This window comes from Cucumis sativus, chromosome 3 (assembly GCF_000004075.3).
Source record: "Cucumis sativus cultivar 9930 chromosome 3, Cucumber_9930_V3, whole genome shotgun sequence".
Taxonomy (NCBI): domain Eukaryota; kingdom Viridiplantae; phylum Streptophyta; class Magnoliopsida; order Cucurbitales; family Cucurbitaceae; genus Cucumis; species Cucumis sativus.
In genome coordinates this window covers 31,087,814-31,109,012 of record NC_026657.2, presented here as the reverse complement: position 1 = coordinate 31,109,012, position 21,199 = coordinate 31,087,814, and the positions used below count along the sequence as shown (strand labels likewise).

General features: G+C 28.3%; 3 protein-coding genes across 3 annotated transcripts; 1 reads left to right on the top strand and 2 right to left on the bottom strand.

Annotated features, from left to right (window-relative positions):
• Positions 1–1,541: 1,541 nt before the first annotated feature.
• LOC101216860 (HVA22-like protein i) lies at positions 1,542–3,132 on the bottom strand. Its single transcript, XM_011654553.2, has 4 exons — positions 3,033–3,132; positions 2,833–2,931; positions 2,609–2,729; positions 1,542–2,029 (listed from the first exon to the last, which is right to left on the bottom strand). Exons 1-4 carry the CDS (start codon positions 3,062–3,064, stop codon positions 1,796–1,798), a joined length of 486 nt encoding a protein of 161 aa, XP_011652855.2. The 5' UTR covers positions 3,065–3,132; the 3' UTR covers positions 1,542–1,795.
• A 4,169-nt stretch (positions 3,133–7,301) lies between these two features.
• LOC101216629 (transcription repressor OFP6) lies at positions 7,302–8,225 on the top strand. The gene has a single exon (XM_004136656.3). It carries the CDS (start codon positions 7,501–7,503, stop codon positions 8,002–8,004), a length of 504 nt encoding a protein of 167 aa, XP_004136704.1. The 5' UTR covers positions 7,302–7,500; the 3' UTR covers positions 8,005–8,225.
• A 9,356-nt stretch (positions 8,226–17,581) lies between these two features.
• On the bottom strand, positions 17,582–19,598 carry LOC101216385 (transcription repressor OFP15). The gene is made up of 2 exons (XM_004136655.3): positions 18,704–19,598; positions 17,582–17,828 (listed from the first exon to the last, which is right to left on the bottom strand). The coding sequence occupies exon 1, from the start codon at positions 19,407–19,409 to the stop codon at positions 18,705–18,707; it is 705 nt and encodes a 234-aa protein (XP_004136703.2). The 5' UTR covers positions 19,410–19,598; the 3' UTR covers positions 17,582–17,828; position 18,704.
• Positions 19,599–21,199: the final 1,601 nt, after the last annotated feature.

The following is a 21,199-nucleotide window of genomic DNA, read 5'->3' as shown; positions in this document are numbered from 1 at the left end:
ATTATTTAACTTCCAATTATGATGGGGAAGTTATTTGAATGAGTCATGTGAGTTTAATTATAAATGTTTGGTTTGTGATAACGTAACTTGGAAGAAGTTGATTAATGATAATAGAATTAAAAGGATACGAAACTTTGGGGTCCAAAAATAAAATGAAAGAAAGTAAAAGAAAACGAAAATTGAGAGATGGCTTCAAGTTTTAGACTCACTCAAACCGCATAGAAAATAACGCTTTAAGGACAAAGAAGAAGAAGGAAGAGATTGTTGAGGTTAGTTGAGCGTCTTCTCACTTTCCCAAATCCTCCAATTATTACATAAGCATAGTATTTTATAATAATAACAAAAAGTAACGGGAAACTTCCATCTACACTCCACAAGCCACTTTTCTTTTTCTTATTTTCCCCTCATTTTGACCCTCTCTTTCCTTTTCCTTAACCAATCTTCCTAAATTAATCCAAATAAATAAAAGGATAAGTAGACTTTTTGAAATCTTCATTCAACAATTCCACTCTTTTTAAATTTAACAAAATACATCATTATTATATATTTTATTTTCTTATATTCGTATATATTTTCATAATTTTATTACCATCAATCAAAATTTAGGTTTTATCTAATTCATTTGTTTATAATGTTAGTGATTAAATTGATATATTTATAAGTGTAAAATGGGATGTAATGAAATGGGTGAATTAATTGAAAATTAGATCAGATAACAAAAGCATTTTAAAAAAATAGTCAATGACATTTTTTTTTTTGTATATGGTAAATGTGATAAGTAATTAATGGTATTAGACTATTGTTAGAGCATCATCAATTTTTTAAATTTGCTATTTTTGTAATTTAGAAAATATAGTGATATAAACTCTATTATCATAATTTATTTTTTCTTTGCCAGTGTCCCAAAATTAACACATTTATCGAATTTTAGAGTTTATATTGATACAGTCCTTACTTTAAGAATTCTTGAATTAATGATTTTTAAAAAGTTTACCGTTCAATTTAAACCTAACTAATTTGCCTACTAATTTGTTTTATAAAAAAATAAAGAGAAACTTTCGAGAATAGCAAATTCTACAAAATATTTACAATATAAGCAAAAAAAATTTAAATTATAGTGATAAAAATCTATTAGTAACTATAAATGGCATCCTCCAAAATTTTGTTATAGCTCGGAAATATTTTAGTTTGTTCTTTTATTCTTAAAAATGTTTCAAAAATAAATTTATATAAGTTTCAATAAAATAAAAATTTAACAAAAATAAGTTTGACCAATTTGGAAACTGGTGGAATAAGCTCATAAATTTATGATATCGTAGCTTTAAGGCTACTTTTATCTAATATTTTATCAATTTCAAATTGTTTGTACATTCTAAATTATATGATACTATGAAAGATATATATCCACAACTCAAAATTAATTAATACTAATTGAAATATGAATGGGTGTTCTGTTTTATTTAAACATATATAGTTCACAGTTATTGATGCAATTTTGTGTACTGTTTTGGACCTAATATTATGAAAATATCCATCAACAGTGAAAGACAATGAGTTGGACACAATTTTATTTCATTAAATTAATATAAACAAACAAACATTAAATACAAAGTAGCCAAAATATTACAACATTGGCAGGGTAGATCACTTGTTAACAAAAGTTTAATTCAACGAACATTTGTATTGTTCTGAATTTTTTTGCCAAGATTAGCTAAGCTCAATGATAATGAACATAATCTTTCTCTAAAAAAGTTGGAGATTTGACCAACTCCATAATTGATGTGTTAAAAAAGGTTCACCTTTCCTTCTTAGATGGAGCTGAAGATGTAGAACCAGGGTTGTTATTTTGAGAAGCGAGGTAATTAACAACTTTAACAAATGCAGATTGGCTCAACTCAGTGCAATGGTTCCAGTAGAAAATAGCCAAATCCCAAGCTTTTACTCTCAATTCCAACAACATCTTTTCTATGTCTTTGTCATTATTATCAACTAAGGGCCTCAACAACTGCTGGAATACATACCCCGATCCCTGCATTGTTTATATCTTGCAACTTAGCAACTTAGCATTAAAGAGAAAAAAAAGAACTTAATTAGCAACTCTTGCAAGGCTCTCAACCTGTTAAAAGGGAGAGAAGCACATTTGCCCAATACAAAAATGATAACCCACTCAAACATCTCACCTCATAACCTTTACTCCTTAAGAAAAAACAACTTTTACTTGTCTTGTGCAACACACCATGGGCAATCAATTCGGGTGAGCATGCGACTATGGACCAATTTTTATTTTCATAACAATTTTGATAATTACAATGCTAACACATTTAAAGGTAATAATTAGGTAAGTAACATATTTTTTTCTTAAAAAATTGGTAAAATAACAAAATCTTTATTAGAAATAAAACTATAGGGCTCAAAATAATTTAAGCTTGACAACTGTAGATCAGTACGAGCCTCTAAAATAACGGGTGGACACGAACCAAAGAGCCTTAAACATTTGTAGAACAAGTGAAATGGAGTTTGTTGTATGATAACTGTCTCAAATCAATTTTAGTGTAACTTTTATATGTATAAAACCAAAACTTGATCAATTTAAAGTTGTTGTAATTACCATAGTCTCTGGATACCACAAATAGATAAAGAGAGCCAACTTCAATTCTCCATACATGGGAAACCATCCCACAAAAGCATCAGCAATCCTCTCAACAACTGTTAAAATTGCCACAATAATCCTATACACACCAACATATTTCATAATCATAAACCCAAAAATAAAACATTAATATTCACTAATTTGAATTAATGGTGTTGAATATATATTAATTGTTTTGTTACCAAAATTGGCACCAATATAGAAGCTCTTGAACCTGAACTGGGGATTTCACCACCACCTTGTAGCATTGAAAAGCTGGATAAGCATACCCAAATATCATCCTGTGTGTTTCAATATTCATCATCAATACTAATTCATTAACCACACCAATAAATTCATCTTCAAATACAAATACCAAACAAATTTAATTTGATGAACTCACAGAAGAAATCGAGCTAAGAAATCTCCCAACATTTTATTTCTTGTTTTTCCTGGATCAATCGGTACAAACAGAGTTCCCCCAGGCGGAGATCAATGAAAGATTTATATACTTATTTTTTAAAGTTGTCAAGAAGGACTTGGTTTTGTGTATGCACCAAATTTGGTCAACCCCAAGTAAAATTCATTATTAATCATAATTAATATGAATATGATATTTGTCATACCAATTATGGAATCTTGTTGATCCTCTACTTGAATATAAAGGAGTCTAATAAATTTGTATATTGATTTTTTACTTTTTTTTTTTTTTTACATTGCTCTACTTTCTTACAATACTCTTCTGATTTTTTTAAAAACACAAGTTGTTATTTATAATATAACATTACAAATTATAAATTACTAAACACAACTCTCCAAACTAAAATTCAACTCAAGAAAGAAAAGAAAAGTCCACGTCTCATTCAATTGGATAATTTTTGGCCAATTTCGTTGTCATTTCTCTCTTTCTTCTTCCAAATAACAATTTGTTGATTCTTTCAATGTTCAAACATAATTAAATTGAAATGGTCTTATGACTCTATTATGATCATATAAATTATGAGATGGAAAGAGTTTTATAATTTTAAACAAAGACTTACAACTTCAAATATCTTATTGAATCTCTTTACTTACAACGAATGATGAAACCAATTACTATATTTATTGACTGAAATCTACAGATATGTATTTGTATATACAATATTAATTAGCTTTTAAAATATTTAAATACATCAATGACTTACCAAACACAAAATTAAAAGACAAGTCGCCATATTCAAAGATTAAATAAACGTTAAAAATTTGAAAGTTGCTTTTTAAAATTGTATTAGATATCTTTGTGATACAAACTGGAAGTTGAAATCTATTGCAGTTTTGCCTACACTATAATTAAATAAGAAGTTTCCATGGTTGCTCTTGCTCCTATTTAAGCGAGCCCATTTTCCCATTGGGCCAGAGAGTCCAAACTCGGTTGCCCATTGGGCTGGAGAAATAGAAGGTTGGATTAACTACATCAACAATATCAAGGCACAATCATTTTAAAATTTCTTATCAAAGCATTTCATTAATAAAACTAAAACTATATTGTTTGTATATATTCAATCATACGGATATGTTAATTGAATGCTACATGATAATATGCTCATGTCGACCTTTTAAATAATATATTGTATATATCTATTGAGTTATGGACATATCAACTTTCTACCAACAAATTGTTAAAACATTAAAAAAAAAATATATATATATATATATATATAATTTATGGAATAATAAAGTTAATTTGAGAAATTAAAATCATTAAAAATTGAGTAAAAACATCTAAAACAAATTGGTTAGAGTATGAAAATGTAAGAAAATTTGAAGCGACTAAATGTTTAAATTGTTGAGTTAAATTTGTGTTTAAGAAAAAGAAAAATAAAAAAGTAACTACATATTTTAACTTAAAAATTGATAATACAAAGCATAGGGAAAAATGTGGAAAATATAATAGATAGAAAAGGATAAATAAGGTAACGTTAAGGTTATGAATAAAATGAAAATGTTAAAATTAGAGGAAATTAAGGGTGTGAGAGTGAGTTTTTGGATTTTGTGCGGTCTCGTGACTTTGGTTTAACAATCATTTTATTTTTCTTAAAAGAATATTATATTATGAAATTGGTTTAACAATGATTGAACTCATGGGGTTGGGTATTGGAATTATGAATTATGAATTCGTGGGATTGTTAGCAAAAGGACAAACACTCACCTCACGGACCATACAACTTTGTGCCATTTCTTTCTCTTTTTTTTATTTTTATTTTTTTTTATTTCTTATAATATTACTTATTTCTTTATTTTTTTAATTTCTTTCCCTCCACATTATATTTCTTCTAAAACTTTCATTGATGTGTATGTTTTTCATACCAATACAATAACATTTAATCTCTCTATATACAATCTGCCAAAATATATTTGACATCCAACATGGGCATAAAGAATAACTTCAGTGAACACATCTCGTGGCATGGCTCATCATATGTGACCAAGTGAAGTTAAAATCAACTATTTTGTGAGTTACATCCAAATTTTGTAATCAATCTAATGTTAAGTAATAAATATAGATTTGAAGCGTTTTAAAATAATTATTTCAACTATATCAACTTGTTTATATTGTCCAATTGTATCATCATCACCTCCCTTGGCCTTCAACTTCTAAAGTTGACTACAATTTTGAAAGCTTCTATAAAGTAGATCACAAGACAGGCAGACAAAATTAATAATTAAATAAACCATAAGTAATATTATATCTTACCAAAAACAACAAATATAGAGATTACAATTGTCAAAAACCATGTTTTTCTTTTTTCTTAATTTAATCTATGTAAATCCTTTGAATCCAAATATCTTGATAAAAAAAATCCAAAAATTATTCAGAAAATTAATGGTTAAAAACTTATTTTCGGTTCTGAACTTTTATTTACAAATTTTGATTGATAATGATTATTTTCCAATTATTATAAATTTCTAAAACTAAAAATGTGTTCTTAAAAACTAATTTGTTTTGTTTTTTAATTAAACATAACTTCAATTTTAGCACAAACGTGTACACAACAAAGACAAAAGAAAAAAAAGTTATAAGTTATATGTTCATAAGTTTAACTTTCAAAAATTGAAAAAAAAAATTGTTGTCAAATAATCATGTTACAACTTAGTAGGTATGCTTTTTTAAATTGTAATAATTCAATATATATTGTGAAAAAACTCATCCAAATTATATGTTAATTTTATTTATGTAATAATGTTTAATCATTTTTTACGACAACAAAAGCAATTTCAAACAAAGTGTTAGTCAATATGTCAAATAGTTTGGGTAAGAAAGTCTATTAAATGTTAAAAATATATAGTGATAAAATAGTTAGTTTTATTAAAGTTTAGATACAAAAATAATTGGTAGAAAAAATAAAATAAAATAATTAAACGTTAGTCTACATAAGTAATAGAGGTTGTCATATAATTATTAGTAAGCTAATGTTGTGACAAAATCATATCGATGTTCCAATAAACCACGAGTCATGATGAGATTCAACTTTGAAGGTCTCGAGTATTTAAAATTTTATTAATTGCTGTGAAAATACAAAATAGGCAAATAGTAAAAATATTATTAATTCATCAGAAATAAGTTTCATAGAAGTTTGAAAAAACGAATTAATTCAGAATTGGAAGGTTGTATTCCTTTTAAAATCAATTGAAATATTGTTTTTTCTAAGCCATGTCCTCTTGCTTTCCCAATGCCAAATATTAATTAAGTTTGCAGGAGCCTTTAAAGACTTATTAATTATAATATTTACAAAACAAGTAAATAATTGAAGAAAATCACAAGTGGTCTGAAAATAAAATCGTGGAAGATCCATTATTAATGAATTGAGTTTGCTTACTACATTTTGATGTAATTATATATATCATATAGTATTGAAAGATCTACTTACTCTTAGTTTTTATGTTTGCTACTTAATTAAAATAATTTCTCCATATATTAAAATCCTAATTCAACATGATTTCAAACAAATATGTATATACATAATCATTCGTTTAGTTATACTCTAAAGTGGGAAAAAGCCTCCAATCTAAAAGGTTAATAGATTGATTGAAGTTCTTTGGCAAATTTTGGCAAGCCTTGGATGTCAAATATTTTGAGTACATAGATTCTTTTTACATTACCTTCCTCCTAAATAATGACTATTTAAATTTATATAAAACCTTCAATGTTGTTTAAGATATTTTCTTATCTCGTTTATTAAGAGCAATGTTTTGAGGTTTTCTATTTCTAACTTGACATAATTACAATAATGTTGTTTGTGTCTTTGTAGCAATAAAAGTGAGACTTGCTCACGGTATTCGTTAATTTTGGAATTTCGATATTGAGTTATTGCGGATAAAAGTTTATTATCAATTATTTTTGACCTTTTTAACAATATTTTAAAGATGTTATGATGCAACTGTAGTATGGATCCATTCACGTATTCATTTTATACCCAAACCTTACGACAAGGCATGTAAATTGTTTTTAAAATAGGTTAGTATATATATTGGATATTAAGTGAATTAATAGTGTAAAAAGGAATAGAGTTGAGAAAAATAAAAAACTGTAGACTCAATGTTCTAAAAATTGGATTGAAGAGATAAATTTTGTTGCTTAAAGAATATCCAAATCGAAACCGAGCAATAATTAAATGAAGAAACAAAGTTTTGTTTTAATCTTAATTAAAATAATAATAACAATAATAATTAAGTTTTGGATTTATTAAAAAGGCAGAGAAGGTCATCATATCACGTAGGACCAGTCGTATGTCACGTGCAGGATTTATATTAGAGCTCTTAAACCAACCGCTTCCCATTTCTCCCTTCTTCCCACCACCCCCAACACCACCACATTCTCCCCTTCGCCGACAATGGCCGCCGTTAAAAAAAAGCTCCTCATCAACACCATCTCCGTCGACATTGGCTGCGGCAGTTGCCGTAACCCCAAATCCATCATCTCGCAGATCTTCCGCCCCAAGCCCAAATCCCCATCCTCCTACTCCGACCGCCGCCTCTTCCGCTCACTGTCCAGCTCCTCGGAGAAGAAGCTCAGCGATTCCGACATGGCCTACGCTCCTGAAGTCGTAGGCGGAGGCGGATTCTGGAAAATCGGCGGTGTGAGCGTGGCGGTGGAGAAGGATTCTAACGATCCGTATGTAGATTTCCGGCAGTCGATGCTGCAGATGATTTTGGAGAACGAAATTTACACACAGGAAGGGCTTCGGGAGCTTCTTAGCTGTTTTCTCCATCTGAATTCACCTTGCAACCATGGGATTATAATTCGAGCTTTTGCGGAGATCTGGGATAGCGTGTTCTGTGCCAGATCGGCGGCGCCTGCTAGACAGAGACGCCATGTACGGTCACGCGCCTTCTAACCGTCGCTCATCATCATGGCTTCTGCATTGCTCGATCAGTTTTAGTTTTTCTTATTTTCCTTTTCCTTTTCCTTTTAATTTAATTCAGGAAGATAGGTTCATTTTTTGGGATCTTGACGGAGTGTGGGTATCGGAATATGTAATTATTGTTTTTCTTTTCTTTCTTTCTCTTTTGCTAATTGCCAAATACATGAATGAAGGGTGTCTTCTTTTTTTTCTTTTCTTTTTGCCCCTCCCTATTATTCTCTGCTATTTCTTTTGCGTGAAGAAATATTTATATATATTTCACAAAAGTTGCGTAAACAAATATTCAGCTCTTTTTTTTCTTGTTTAATCTACAAATTTATATTAAATGCATAAATTAGCTATCATGTAATTACAGAAATATAAAAATGCCCATTTCAATATTCATACATTGACAATTTTACTTTCAGGAAATTAGAGTTCGAGACATCCTCATAATTACATTAATTTAAGAGTAATGGGTATAAATAACCCAAGCTGGTTTGATTTCCTAACATTTTTAACTTCCATTGGCGTTACTTTTAAACTCTATACATTCTCATTCTCATTCAATCCACTCTAATATTGATTGTTTTTTGTGTTATTTTAAAAATTAGATCTTTAAACACTACTCCTTACTATCTATTTACCTATTTTTAGTTCTATTATGAAATAATAGCAACCTAAAATTTGAAAACTAACTAAATAAATAAATAATAATAAACTTGTTATTGTCTTCAAATTTAGAAAAAAATCAAAATGGTTGATTCAAAACATATGAAAGTCATAAAAAACATTAAATTTTGTTTGGTAACAACTTAGTTTTTGAATATCAAACTGGCACCTCTTTTATTAATAAATTTGTTGCTTTATTTTATTATTTACTATCTTTTAGAAAACAAAACAAAATTTAGAAAACTAAAAAAACAGAGTAAGCTTTTCAATTTTGTTTTTGTTTTTAAACTTTGGTCAAAATATGACTTTTAAACTTATAAAAGACGCAAACTTCTGTAAGATAAGAAACAAGTGAATATGCTAAAATTTTCAAAAACTAATAATAGCAAAATAAACCCATTATTAGAGAATACTTCAAACAGTTCATGAATATAGTTCTACCTTTCTAAGTTTTCAAATTTTATTATAGTTTTTTAATAACATATTTACTTTATTTTTAAAAATAGAAAATCTAATCAACTAAACCAATCTAAATTGTTTTCAAACGGATAAATTCATCTCAATTGGGTTGAAATTATAAACTAATTATTTAAATTATTTTAAGTTAGAGAAGTTTGAATTGAATAGCTTGGTTCATTTATTATAGTTATTATTTAAATCAAGTTATAACTAAACCAATCTAAATTAATTAAAATTTATTTTACTAATAATACGTACCCACTACATATACTTTTGTATTTATTTATCACAAAGTTCACTATCCTAATCCACAACTTTTTAACTAAAATAAACAACTTCAACAACTAACTACTTCAATATATATGATCAAATTCATCGTCTAATAACAACATCAATTTCTTTGAGAATAATGATAATTTTAAAAAGTGAAAATTTAAGATTAGTCATTTAAATGCCTAAAGTTGTATTTTAGTGATCAATGCAATAATAAATAAAAGAAAAAAGAGGTGGATATGAATGGGAAGGATGAAGACAAAGTTGAGTGAAGAAGAGGACAATGGTTGGATTGAAGAAAATAAAAGGCTGAAAATTGTCAGGCAAAGGAATGAATGCCGAATGCTTTCTATTTCTTCTTCTTTTTTTATTTTTTTTATTTTATGATATAATAAGGTATATACATACATGTTTGTTTGAAGCCTTCAATTTCTATGCCCATTCTGTACCCCTTTCCCCTCTCAATCATAACATACGAGTTCAAAAAACAAATAGGTATTTCATGAACTACATAAAATGCATGAGATTAAGTCCAACACCTAATCATTGTATGCCTTCAATATTATTTCTTTAGTTAATCTCGTTTTTTAACTCCATAGTTGTGTTGGATTGTCTCAAACCATAGGTTTGACAGTGCTTTTGGGTAAAACCAGATGTATATATGCATGGCCAACAACATTTACCACTTTAAATCATTACGCTTCAAAGAGAAAGTGATGTGTAAAATAACTTTCGGGGAAAAAAAAATCAAAAGTAGATTGAAGTGTTTTGGGAAAAAGCACTTGTAGAGTGTTTTTTACTCCAATTCTTGATCTAAAGATCACTGGCTACATTTAAATAAGCACACTTCCAATCATAACTCACATCCATTCTTTTACTGTATCCACAAATCATTTAAATTGTGGCTAAACAATTCAATTTCAATAGTAAACACAATTGAAATTTAGACATTCATCCATTAACTTTATCTTCTCTTATTTCTCAACTTTTCAACTTCATTCCATAGGTCAAATTGTTAGTTTTTATAAATGGTACATCACTAATATTTTTTAGTACAATAATCGTGGAGATGAGAGTTTGAAGCTCTTATTTTTAAAATGAAAAGTTATGTCAATTACTATTAAACTATACACATTTTGACTAATAGAGAGTCGAGTGGTAACCATGAATGTTTTAGTTTTTCTTTTACAAAAAAAATGATGATTTTAATTTTTTTTTTTTTTTAAGGAGTGTGTTTATGTAAGAAACAAACACTTTAAAACTTCATCATATATTTAGACACCTCATTGAATTTCCAACTTGAAGCGGTAAAGGGTGGTTGGCAACACTAGAGGTATTACAAAATTTCCAGTTTTTCTCTCTTCAAATCGAGCTGTTTCCTCTTGAATCCAAATGTGATCAGCTACACATATGAACCCTAGCTATTATACATCTAACACATCACCAAATCCAGTTCAATCCCAATTCAACCCAAGAACACTTCTTAGCTCATTACCAGTTAAGGAACAAAAAAGTATTGAACTTAATAATGAAGTTTAATCAGTATGATATAGATTTAGATGAAGAAGGTACATAGAAATGACTAATCTTATGATATGGGCTAGGTAGCTAGCTAGGGTAGCTGCCACAAAGCTCAAAAACCTAAGAACATAAAATCCATATTGCTTCCATCCACATGGGGGGGGATAAGGGGAAAAACCAAAGAAGTAAAGAATTGAAAGAAAGAAAAAGTACATAATCATAAGTTTCTATAAATGAGTCTTTGGAATTTGGATAGTGAGAGAAGATATGGCAAAAAATTGAGAGACAGGAACATAAATACGAGTAGGAGAGTGTAATAAAAACAAAGGAACAGAGAGAGTTGAAAGAGATTCAGAGATTACATTGGAAAATGTTGAAAATTGAAGCCCTTCAATCTTCATATCATATGACTTAATAGTAAGTCAGTCATACCCAAAGGACATCACTGCATGCATTTAACTCACTGCCTTTATCTTTCTGAATCTTCAATAATGCTCAATGTTGATTGTTGAATGCTTCCTCATCCCTTTTTTCTTCAACCTCCCCTTTCCTTTCATTTTTTTGTTTTTGTTTTTTTGTTTTGAGCTGATTAAATTTAATGTTAATAGACTTAAATAAATCAATTAAGATAAAGTTGATAATATAATTATGTTCTTAATGTGTTATTTGACATGCTTACTTAGGGTGAGAACTGAGAATGAGAATGAGAAGCTTTTGTTTAATTTTTGGCATGTTGATAGTGTTACGTTGTTGAATCAACCATTTTGTTATGTTAGACAGAGAGAAGAGAGAAGAGAGACGGTAAAATTGTTTTAAAATCTTTTATGTCTAATTAATGATTATAAGGAGTATGGAGCTTTTTTAATGTACATCCAACATATATTTAAAAAGAGTGAAGTTAGTTTTTTTTTAAGTTTAATTATAAAAAAATACATTTTAAGTGTTTTAAAAATATTCTTATGCTCCCAAAAAGTTACATCTTTATTTTTTTTAAAATGTTAAGACTTAAAATAAAGTGTATATTAAAAGTTTTGGTTCAAATCAGTATCCTACAATTTTATAAAATTTGATTTTCACGCAAAAATAATAAACAATATTTAATTAAAGGGTATGTGATTTTTAAATAATTAAGAATATTTAATTCCAATTTTTTTTAGGACTTAAAACTATTTTAGATACTTTTGTATGATATCTAACGTTCTCCAACAAAAAATTCTATAATCCTTGAATCCTAAAAAGCTCATAGGATATACGTTTTTTTCTAATCTTTTCTTTAGTTGCGTAGTTTAAGATTATTGGTAAGTTAAAATTTATAAATCTAAATTATATTGTAGATAATGAAAGAAGTGTAAAAGATATTTAGTATTGTTTGTGCTTGAATGAGTCTGGGTCTATGTAGACAAAAGGGGTGGGTATATATATGTTAGGCGATTGATATACAATGAGAGTGTAGATGTGAAATACATCACAATCCAAGTCTATACAGATACATCCTACAGAAAGTCACTTTTATGCCTATAAATAGGTCTTTCCATATACTAATTTTAATTTCACACCACGTGTGCATGTCTCTTTTTCTGTAATTATATTTATATTCAAATTTGATTAGTAGTTTTTATATAGATATTGAAACCACGAAAATATGGTTTTAAAATTTTTTTGATAGCCACTACTTACATCAACCATTTGCAATTCTTTTATACCCCAATTATATTCAAAACAAAACTCTAAAGTAAGGTGTGAATTGGGAGTAATTTCATGTTACCTTTTCTGAAATATATTCATGAATAACATTAGGGTGTTATAGTTTTACCCATTTACGAACATTCATGTCAACGAAAAGTCTTTACCAAAAGGATCTTGGAAACGAAATTTTATGACGTAGTTATAATTTGTCGAGGCATATTCAACGTTCAACGTTCGTACTGCGCGTTTCTTACACCAATCATTGGCCCACTTTGACATTTTATGGCCCAAGTGTTTTAAATGGGCCTCAATTTAGAAATGAAACGTGTGGGCCCAAGTGTTTTTAAATGGGCTTTAGTTTGTTTCCACCTGCATCTTGAAACCATTTCTTGCATTTCACAAGTTACTGATAATACGACCAAAAGGCTCATATTGACTTAGGCAAGGAAAAAGAGAGGTCCTGGGTAGATAATCAATGTGTAACACTGTAACACTAACACATTTCTCTATATCTAAGTATTTTTAAATAAAGCCATGTGCTCTTTTTAATTTATTATTAGTATTATGACTGTTATTATTATTATTATTCAGAGTGTTGACAATAACTTTACTGATCTTGGTTCATTAATGTCTAAGAAGTGTGATATGTAGGGGGAGTTATGAAGGGTGCTGTAAGGAGTGGTTGATACCATTAAATCAACATTATCAAGCACTTGGCTTGGTCTGAAAAAGAGAAGTTTGACATGTATATATAAAAATCAAACGACTGACTATGGACGTACCACTGTTTAAAGGAATACTAAATTGTTTTTTGTATTGATGAGGAGAATTATAAAAGAATTAGCATGTTTTAGTTGATATGTAATTTGGTTGTTAATATAGTTAGTATTTTCGAATTAATCAGTAACTTGTAAAAAACCAATTTAGAGTTGCAATGAAAAGATTTTAAATCTCATTTTAAAAAGAGAGAGAACTCTCTAGATTTGACCTAATCTGCATAAGTTTGAGGGTGGAAGGACACCATGAAAAAGACAAAAGATACATATGTTATAAAATGCATACAAAGAACAAACATATATACTCTTGTAAAGGTGAAATCATAAGAGTTTATGTTTGAAATAAAGTGATTAAAACTATACCATATCAGAATCTAATGAAATATAATAATGATTAATTTGCAAATGAATTAAATTATAAATAATATAAATGAGAGAAGGAGAGAGGAAGGGTTTAAAAGATAATAATGGAGGGAAAAAGATAGGATGAAGAGATGATTCGATATTCATAGGGGAACGAGAAGAGCATTAAATGCAAAACGAAAACATAAAACATAAGTTGGAAAATGTAAAGCACAGAGACACACACTCTACGTTAGCTGTTTGGTCACAATCCTTTCACTTTATTCAAAAGCACACAAAAACCAAATTGATAATAATAACAATAATATAATGTTGTTAGTTACTGATTAAAATAAGAGGGTCTTCTGTTTTTCACTAATTAATTATCATACTAACACTAATCACATATTAATACTGTATTCTCTCGTATGACTATGGCATATTATACCCTCTTCTTTTCTACACAGCCAAATAATTTTTTTCCCCACTCTATCATTTTATATCTAACGCTACATACATAAATGCCAAATCAATTTTAAAATTTATTGATTGATACTGCAAAAATCTGCCAAAAAAAAAAAAAAATCACTTGGTTTTCACATGCCAGATGAGGTCGCCTAGAACATAATTAGTGATGCATTTGGTGAGACGTTTGTTCCAAAAATTGGTAAGATGTTTAAGTTAGTTTCTAGTACAAAGGGTTATTTAGGAAAGAATATGAATTTAGATAACATCATGTCAAAACTTCAACAGGCTTAATCAGACTTACACACCTGTGAAGTTGATTAGAGGTGTGGATAGCCTCAACCTCTCCTCAAAGTCATGGACCAAGTTAGGTTTTAATTTGTTGGTTCGACTTTGGTCATATAGGTTGAGGTGAGCTTTTTGGGCCAAATAGCTATTTTACACAATTTGTTGGTTTCAATTTTAGTCTTGTTTGTACCCGCTTTCTAGACGTTTTTCTCTTAACCGTTGTCTCTTTCTTAACTTGTTTTTCGTCTGTTTAGGACGAGATAACTTTCTTGAATTTATCCTCAAACATTGACTTCTTTCTCTGGGTCTTTTTTATAGATCTAAAATTACTTATAATTGTACACATTAAAACATATATATCCATACATATATTATAAATGTGCTATTGACAATGTTATGATGTTGACCGACACAACTTTTGATTAACTATTTAATTGTTTGTCATATAAAATGTGCAGTAAACTCATGGATGAAGCTTGATCTAATTAGTTAGGCCAAAATAAAGAGTAAGTGAAGGGGATCAAAGAGCTCGAATCTTAAGCAACTAACATGTAGAACAACCAACCAACTCTATTCAGAGCTCACTTAATTGTGTCCTTTCTAGTACCAATCATTTGGTCCGATTCAAAGAAAAAGGTTCAAAATCTAAATATTGATCAAGTAGATTTATGTTCATTTCAAGGAAGGTAAATCTAACTCATTTTCCAAACTCTAAATCTGTTAAACATATCAGTTTTGAATATTTGTAGTTTTGTAGTTCATCTCATTTCAATTTTTTTTTGTAGAACATGAGCTTATCAAGGCAATACACATTTCACATTGGCCATTGATATATTCTCTTACTTACACGTTTGGTAAAGCATATATATATGAATAGGTGTTTTGTAATTTAGCTATTGGTCAGAATTGGACCCTATCTTAATACAATTTCACTCTGTCACTTTGTCTAAAATGGTTTTGTTTTGAAGTGTGGATTTGAGTAAGATTGAGCATCAAACCCTAAACATTGTCAACCTTCTTTTAGTGAGCAATGTCTCTCATTGTGATTTTAAAAGTTTATAATTACAAAACGATTACATGGATTAGTGAAAACTTGTTTGGAGGAAAACATGGTCATAAATTTCCGGACCCTTTCTTTTATTATTTGTTTAATGCCCTTAATTATAACTTAATACCAACTCCAACAATTACTCTCCAACTATTATTAATTGCAATTACCAACTTCTCCCTAATAAATGCTTCCCAATTTATAGCAATCTCACATATACTGTTTCTTTTTTTCTTTCTTTTTTGTTTTACATATCAGAGGAAAATGAAATTTGAAACATTGATATATTCATTTTGACTATTGATTAACCTTTAATTATTACACATCTTCATTTACTTTATTATTTATCATCAAAATAAATTAAATCCAATGTTATTAATGAATTTTTGCCGACAATTTTAAAGAGGAAAAAAAACATTTTTCATTCTTTACTTGATTAAAGTCCTTTTCAATCTTATATATCAATTTCATCATTTTATATTCATATGTTTGTGTAAGTAATACTAAGTTACACAGAATGACAAATAATTCAACTAGCAAAAATCTCATAAAATTATATTTATATATATATGGCACTGATTTTACTAAAGATATTTAAGTTTTAAGAAAGCCATAATTCGTTTTTTCTTAAATATTTATGGCACTGATTTTACAAAATAATCAATTAGCTGACTGGTGAAGTAAAAATAAAAACAAATATTTATTAAGATTATTGTCGTAAAAGAATTGGTGGTTTTGAAGTTGAATACATATATATAATCATTTGAGATTAGTCTATACTTTGAGGAGTGGTACGTACAATTAATTAAGACAATAATGTTGCACATGGGGAAGTGTAGGAATCTAGAAAAATGAGCACAACTTAATTATATAAATGTTATAATTAAAATAATTAATACTTTTGCATGGATCATGGTATCCTAAATTGTTAAATATCAAATTTGTCGTTTAAAATTTCAATGAGCACAGGGATTAGAAGCTTCGCCGCTCAACACACTTCACTCTCCCTTATTTTCAACTTTCTCAATATATACATTTTAAATTTTCTTTAATCTCAATTCTTTTTTTTCCTCCAACAAAATATGTCTAATGCTAAATTCTTTACTATACAATTGTGAAAGGATTGTTTACTGCCTCAAAAAATCAATTTTATCTTTCTACAACATATTGCAAATATCTTAAAAATAAATTGTAGGACGGATCAATTTCAAATTCAAAACTCTTTATCTTTTTTCTTAAAATAATTTAGAGATATTTGATTAATAGAAGGATGGGGACTTTCTTATCATACATTAAGAATAATTCCTGCATTTTGTTTTTTCTTTCAACATGTAGCTCCATTTGCTCAATTTCAAATATATGTATATACACCCAATTACAAAATCTGAAATCTGAATGCATGGTCCAAATCAAAACTATGGATTTTTGTTTTATCGTATACATGAGACCTTTTAATTATGGTCCTATATAAAAACTTTATCGTCTTAATTTATTTTTCCTATAAATAAATTTTATGTTTTTCACTATTCTCTCTTTTTTTTCTTCAATTTTTTCCTCCGTCTTTTTTTGTATCATATTATATATATATAAAAAAAAAAACCCTTAAATACATAAATTATTCAAAACAAAATTATTTGAAATTATATCAAACCAATTCGAAGGCTAATTAAATACATAAAGAATATGTTTCTATTATAGATTACATTTCCATAATTATACAAGGACATGTGATATGATTTTTACTATTTTTATAAATTATTAAAATAACAATTCCCCCTTATTTAAAGCTATATATAAATTATAATTTCAAAACATTGTCCTTAGAAAGAATGAAATCTACATTTTATGGTAAACTTATGAAATGTCCATTCTTTTTCTTTAATTTCAATTGAAATTTGATATTGGTATCAGATTTAATTTAATCACAAAGTTGTTCACATGAAAATAGTTTATAATTACATAATATACTATCATTGTAGTGTGTGCAAATTCACAAATTAGAAGATTAAAATTCAAAATTTGAAAATTGAAAGTAGATGAGTATAAAACGTAAATAAAAGTTAATGAGCACACCCAACTAAAAATAAAAGGATAGTTGTGTCTGACAAAATAAATAAATATAAAAAAGAAAAAAAAAGAAAATATAAATTGATAGAAAGAAAGTGAGAAATTGAAAAGGACCTTCGAAATTCAAAATTCAATGGCTCTGATTGTCCAGAACTCCAATACTTCAGACCAGTTGTCCATTGGATATGGGAGGTGGAGAGCATCTAATGGTGGATTAAGGACTGAGAATTTAATATACGATAAGACGTGTTGCAGTAGATGAACAACCTCAGTTTAGAAAGATGAAAAACTAATAAATGAAAAGAAAGAGTTGGTCGTTTTATAGATTTTAGGGTACTCCTTGCATTTATAACAGAATGCCGTTAAAGCCAAAATATCATTTTCCTTTTATTATGACCAAAATATATAATATATACACACACACCTCATATCTCCATTTTCCTACAACTTTTTTTAGTGTGATCTCATACAACCAAGATCAAACGAAAAAACAGTTTCTTTTACACAATTTTGCTATATGGTAACTAGTTATTATTATTATTAAGAAGGTGTTTTGGTATAAGAATTGAAGTTATTTAGTTCTAGCTTATATGGGTCGAGTTTAAGATTTTTTTTTAAAAAATCCAGCTAAAGAATTAATAAGATACGAAATTGATATATTATTTGACCGTGGAGCCCACAAATTCTTGGAGTCAAATACAAAATAGTAGAGCTAACAATTTAATTCTTCAAACTCTAACTAGTTAGGTCAAACACTTTCTCGAATTTTTATATTTTACTATCTGTGTGTCATGTTTTTAAGTGTCATGTCTAAACGATACTAAAAATAAAAATTATTCATTCACAAAATCCAAAGTTTACAAAAAGTAATGAAAACTAAAGTTTTACGTTGTTTCTTAAGAAACAAAGCTTTGATAATTTAAAAAACTTATTTTAGTTGACGACCACTTATTATCGTTACCTGTTATTAGACAAATGGTTATTCAATATTGTTTGAAAAGTTGTAATTATAAAGAAATCTAAATTCTCATTCCTACTATACGTAGATGGAGTAATTTGTATTTGTATTTAAAGAAACAAACTAAATGTAATTTACCTTAAGAGTAAACATGATGATGATGTTCATCTAATGAAGAGATCTCCTCAATCTCCATGGATGAGGATACACAAGGTAAGGAGGAAGAAGAAGAAGAAGAAGAATAACAACACAATGATGAAGAACAAGAAGAAGAAGAAGAAGAAGAAGCCATTGCAAGAGAAACCAACAAATCAACAAAAGCTCCAAGAATAAATCCATGGTTCTTTTTCCCATTAACTCTCAAATACCAATTCAATAGCTCTTCTAAACTTTCCCAATCCTTCATCCCATGAGCTTCCACCATTTCCTCCATTGATTTTCTAAAATCCGAATACGGGTCATCCGAGTCCATCGACATCACCGTCGTACCTTCCTTCAACGGATGCGACACGGTGTCGTCTTCCACTATCGAGCTCGATTTTCCGGTGGGTTCGAAGTGGAGCCTCTTGGTTGACCTGAGGTCTCGAATCATTCTCTCGATTGGGTCACCGCCGGAGGACTCCGACACCGTGGAAAGACTGCCGGAGGACTCGGAGGAGAGAGTGAAGAAGGAGTCGGAGGAGTCTGTTGCGGTGGCGACGGCAGCGGAGGTGGTTCGGAAAGAGAGGGTCCTTGGCTGACGACATGACGGCCAGGGAAAAGTCGACTTGTCGTCTATTGCTAAGTATTTGAAAAGAGAGGGAAGCCTCATCATCATCATCATCTTCTTCTTCTTTGTTAACATATCTGTGTGGAACAACTGATTTCGTGATTTGGGTTTGATTTCAAATTTGTATTGGAGGTTCAAAATCGGAGCTTTTCTTGAAGGGACATTAATGGCGGCTCAGTGAGAGAGAGAGAGAGAGAGAGAGAAAGAAAGAAAGAGATTTTCGAAGAGGCAGATAGAGAAATGAAAGTGGAAGGTGAAATATAAGGCAGGGCTATTTAAGGTTCTTTAATGTGTAAAAGTAAAACCAAATATATTTCACCTTCTTTTTCTTTTTTAATAAAAGATTTAAGGATAAATAAATTAATGGAAAATTATATATATATAATATATATATATATAATATATATATATATATATATATATAAAATACCACAATAGACCAAATATTTATGCTAAAAATCATGTAATGATTTCTTACCTTTTAGAGATTATTTTTACCATGTGTAAATTGTTTGTTTTTTATTACCTTTGAAGAAAAACCCAATTCAAGTTTCAATTTTTGTACACATATTACTGTATCTATATTAACATTGTATCACACAACAGTTACTAATGTAAATTTAATATTTAAATAAGAAACTTAGCTTTAACCTATTTTCAAATGGTAAAATGTTTAATTCTTTATGTAAACTATTTTTATGATTTTTCTAAAAAATATTTTGGAAATAATCATTCATTTCACAATTTTAATTCTTATTCATATTTCTATCAAAATTTAGAACTCTCACAATTTAACCTTTTAATTATTTCATTTTATTGCTTGGACTTATTTTCAAGATTAGTAAATAATATTAATTACCATTTTAAGAGATTCCATCCCTACCAAATATCAGTTTTATTCATTTATACTTTTTAACTTTGTAACCATTTATCTTGTGAGCGTAAAATAATATATATTGGACAAGATTAAATGAAATGTTCTATACTTGTATTTATTTTAAAATTGATTTTGAATTCCCAGCCAAGTTAAAAAGAATGAAAATTATATTTTATAAAAAAACATCTAAATTTATCCACATAGAAAAAATTAATTAATAAAGTTAATAACTTATTACTAAAAATGGTTAACAAAAACGAAGTATATAGAAACAAAAACAGAAAGACGCTTGTAAAAGCCAAAGCTTTTTCAAAATGGTATCAACGTCATAACCATAAAACAATATGAACATAAACAATAATTACTAAAATCCAAACAAGTAAGTTGTCGCAATAAATAAAACTCATTAAATATTTTGATGGCAATGGACGTAAGATTTTAAGAAAAGACAAAAATAAATAAATAAATTATAATGTCATAACTTGTATACAAAATAAATTTAAATTTTACAAAATAAGAATTGGCATAGAGAAGCTAAGGGAGAATGATGTGATAATGATATATGCTATGTTTGAATTTTGAAATCAACTCGTAGAGAGACCACCATGGTAATTTAAATTTCATTTGATAACAGATTATAAAAATCATTATCATTGTTCATAGTGTTCGAACTATAATATATTAAAAAATGTTTAGATTACTTACTTTTTCCTATAAATTTCTTATTAGATTTTGATATTAAACTTGGTTTGTTCAACTTTCAATAAAAACTACTTTTAATCTCTATCTAGCCAATTCAATTATCAACTTATAACTTCCATTCAATTGTATGCTATTTGAAAGTCTTTTAAAATAAGATCGTAATTACTTTTCTTTTAAAGTATGCAACTATTCGAAGATTAAAATATTAATTAAATTAATTATTCTATAAGACTACACTTCACACCAAATGTCAAATTCATATGGAAAAGAGAAGCCCATAATTTGA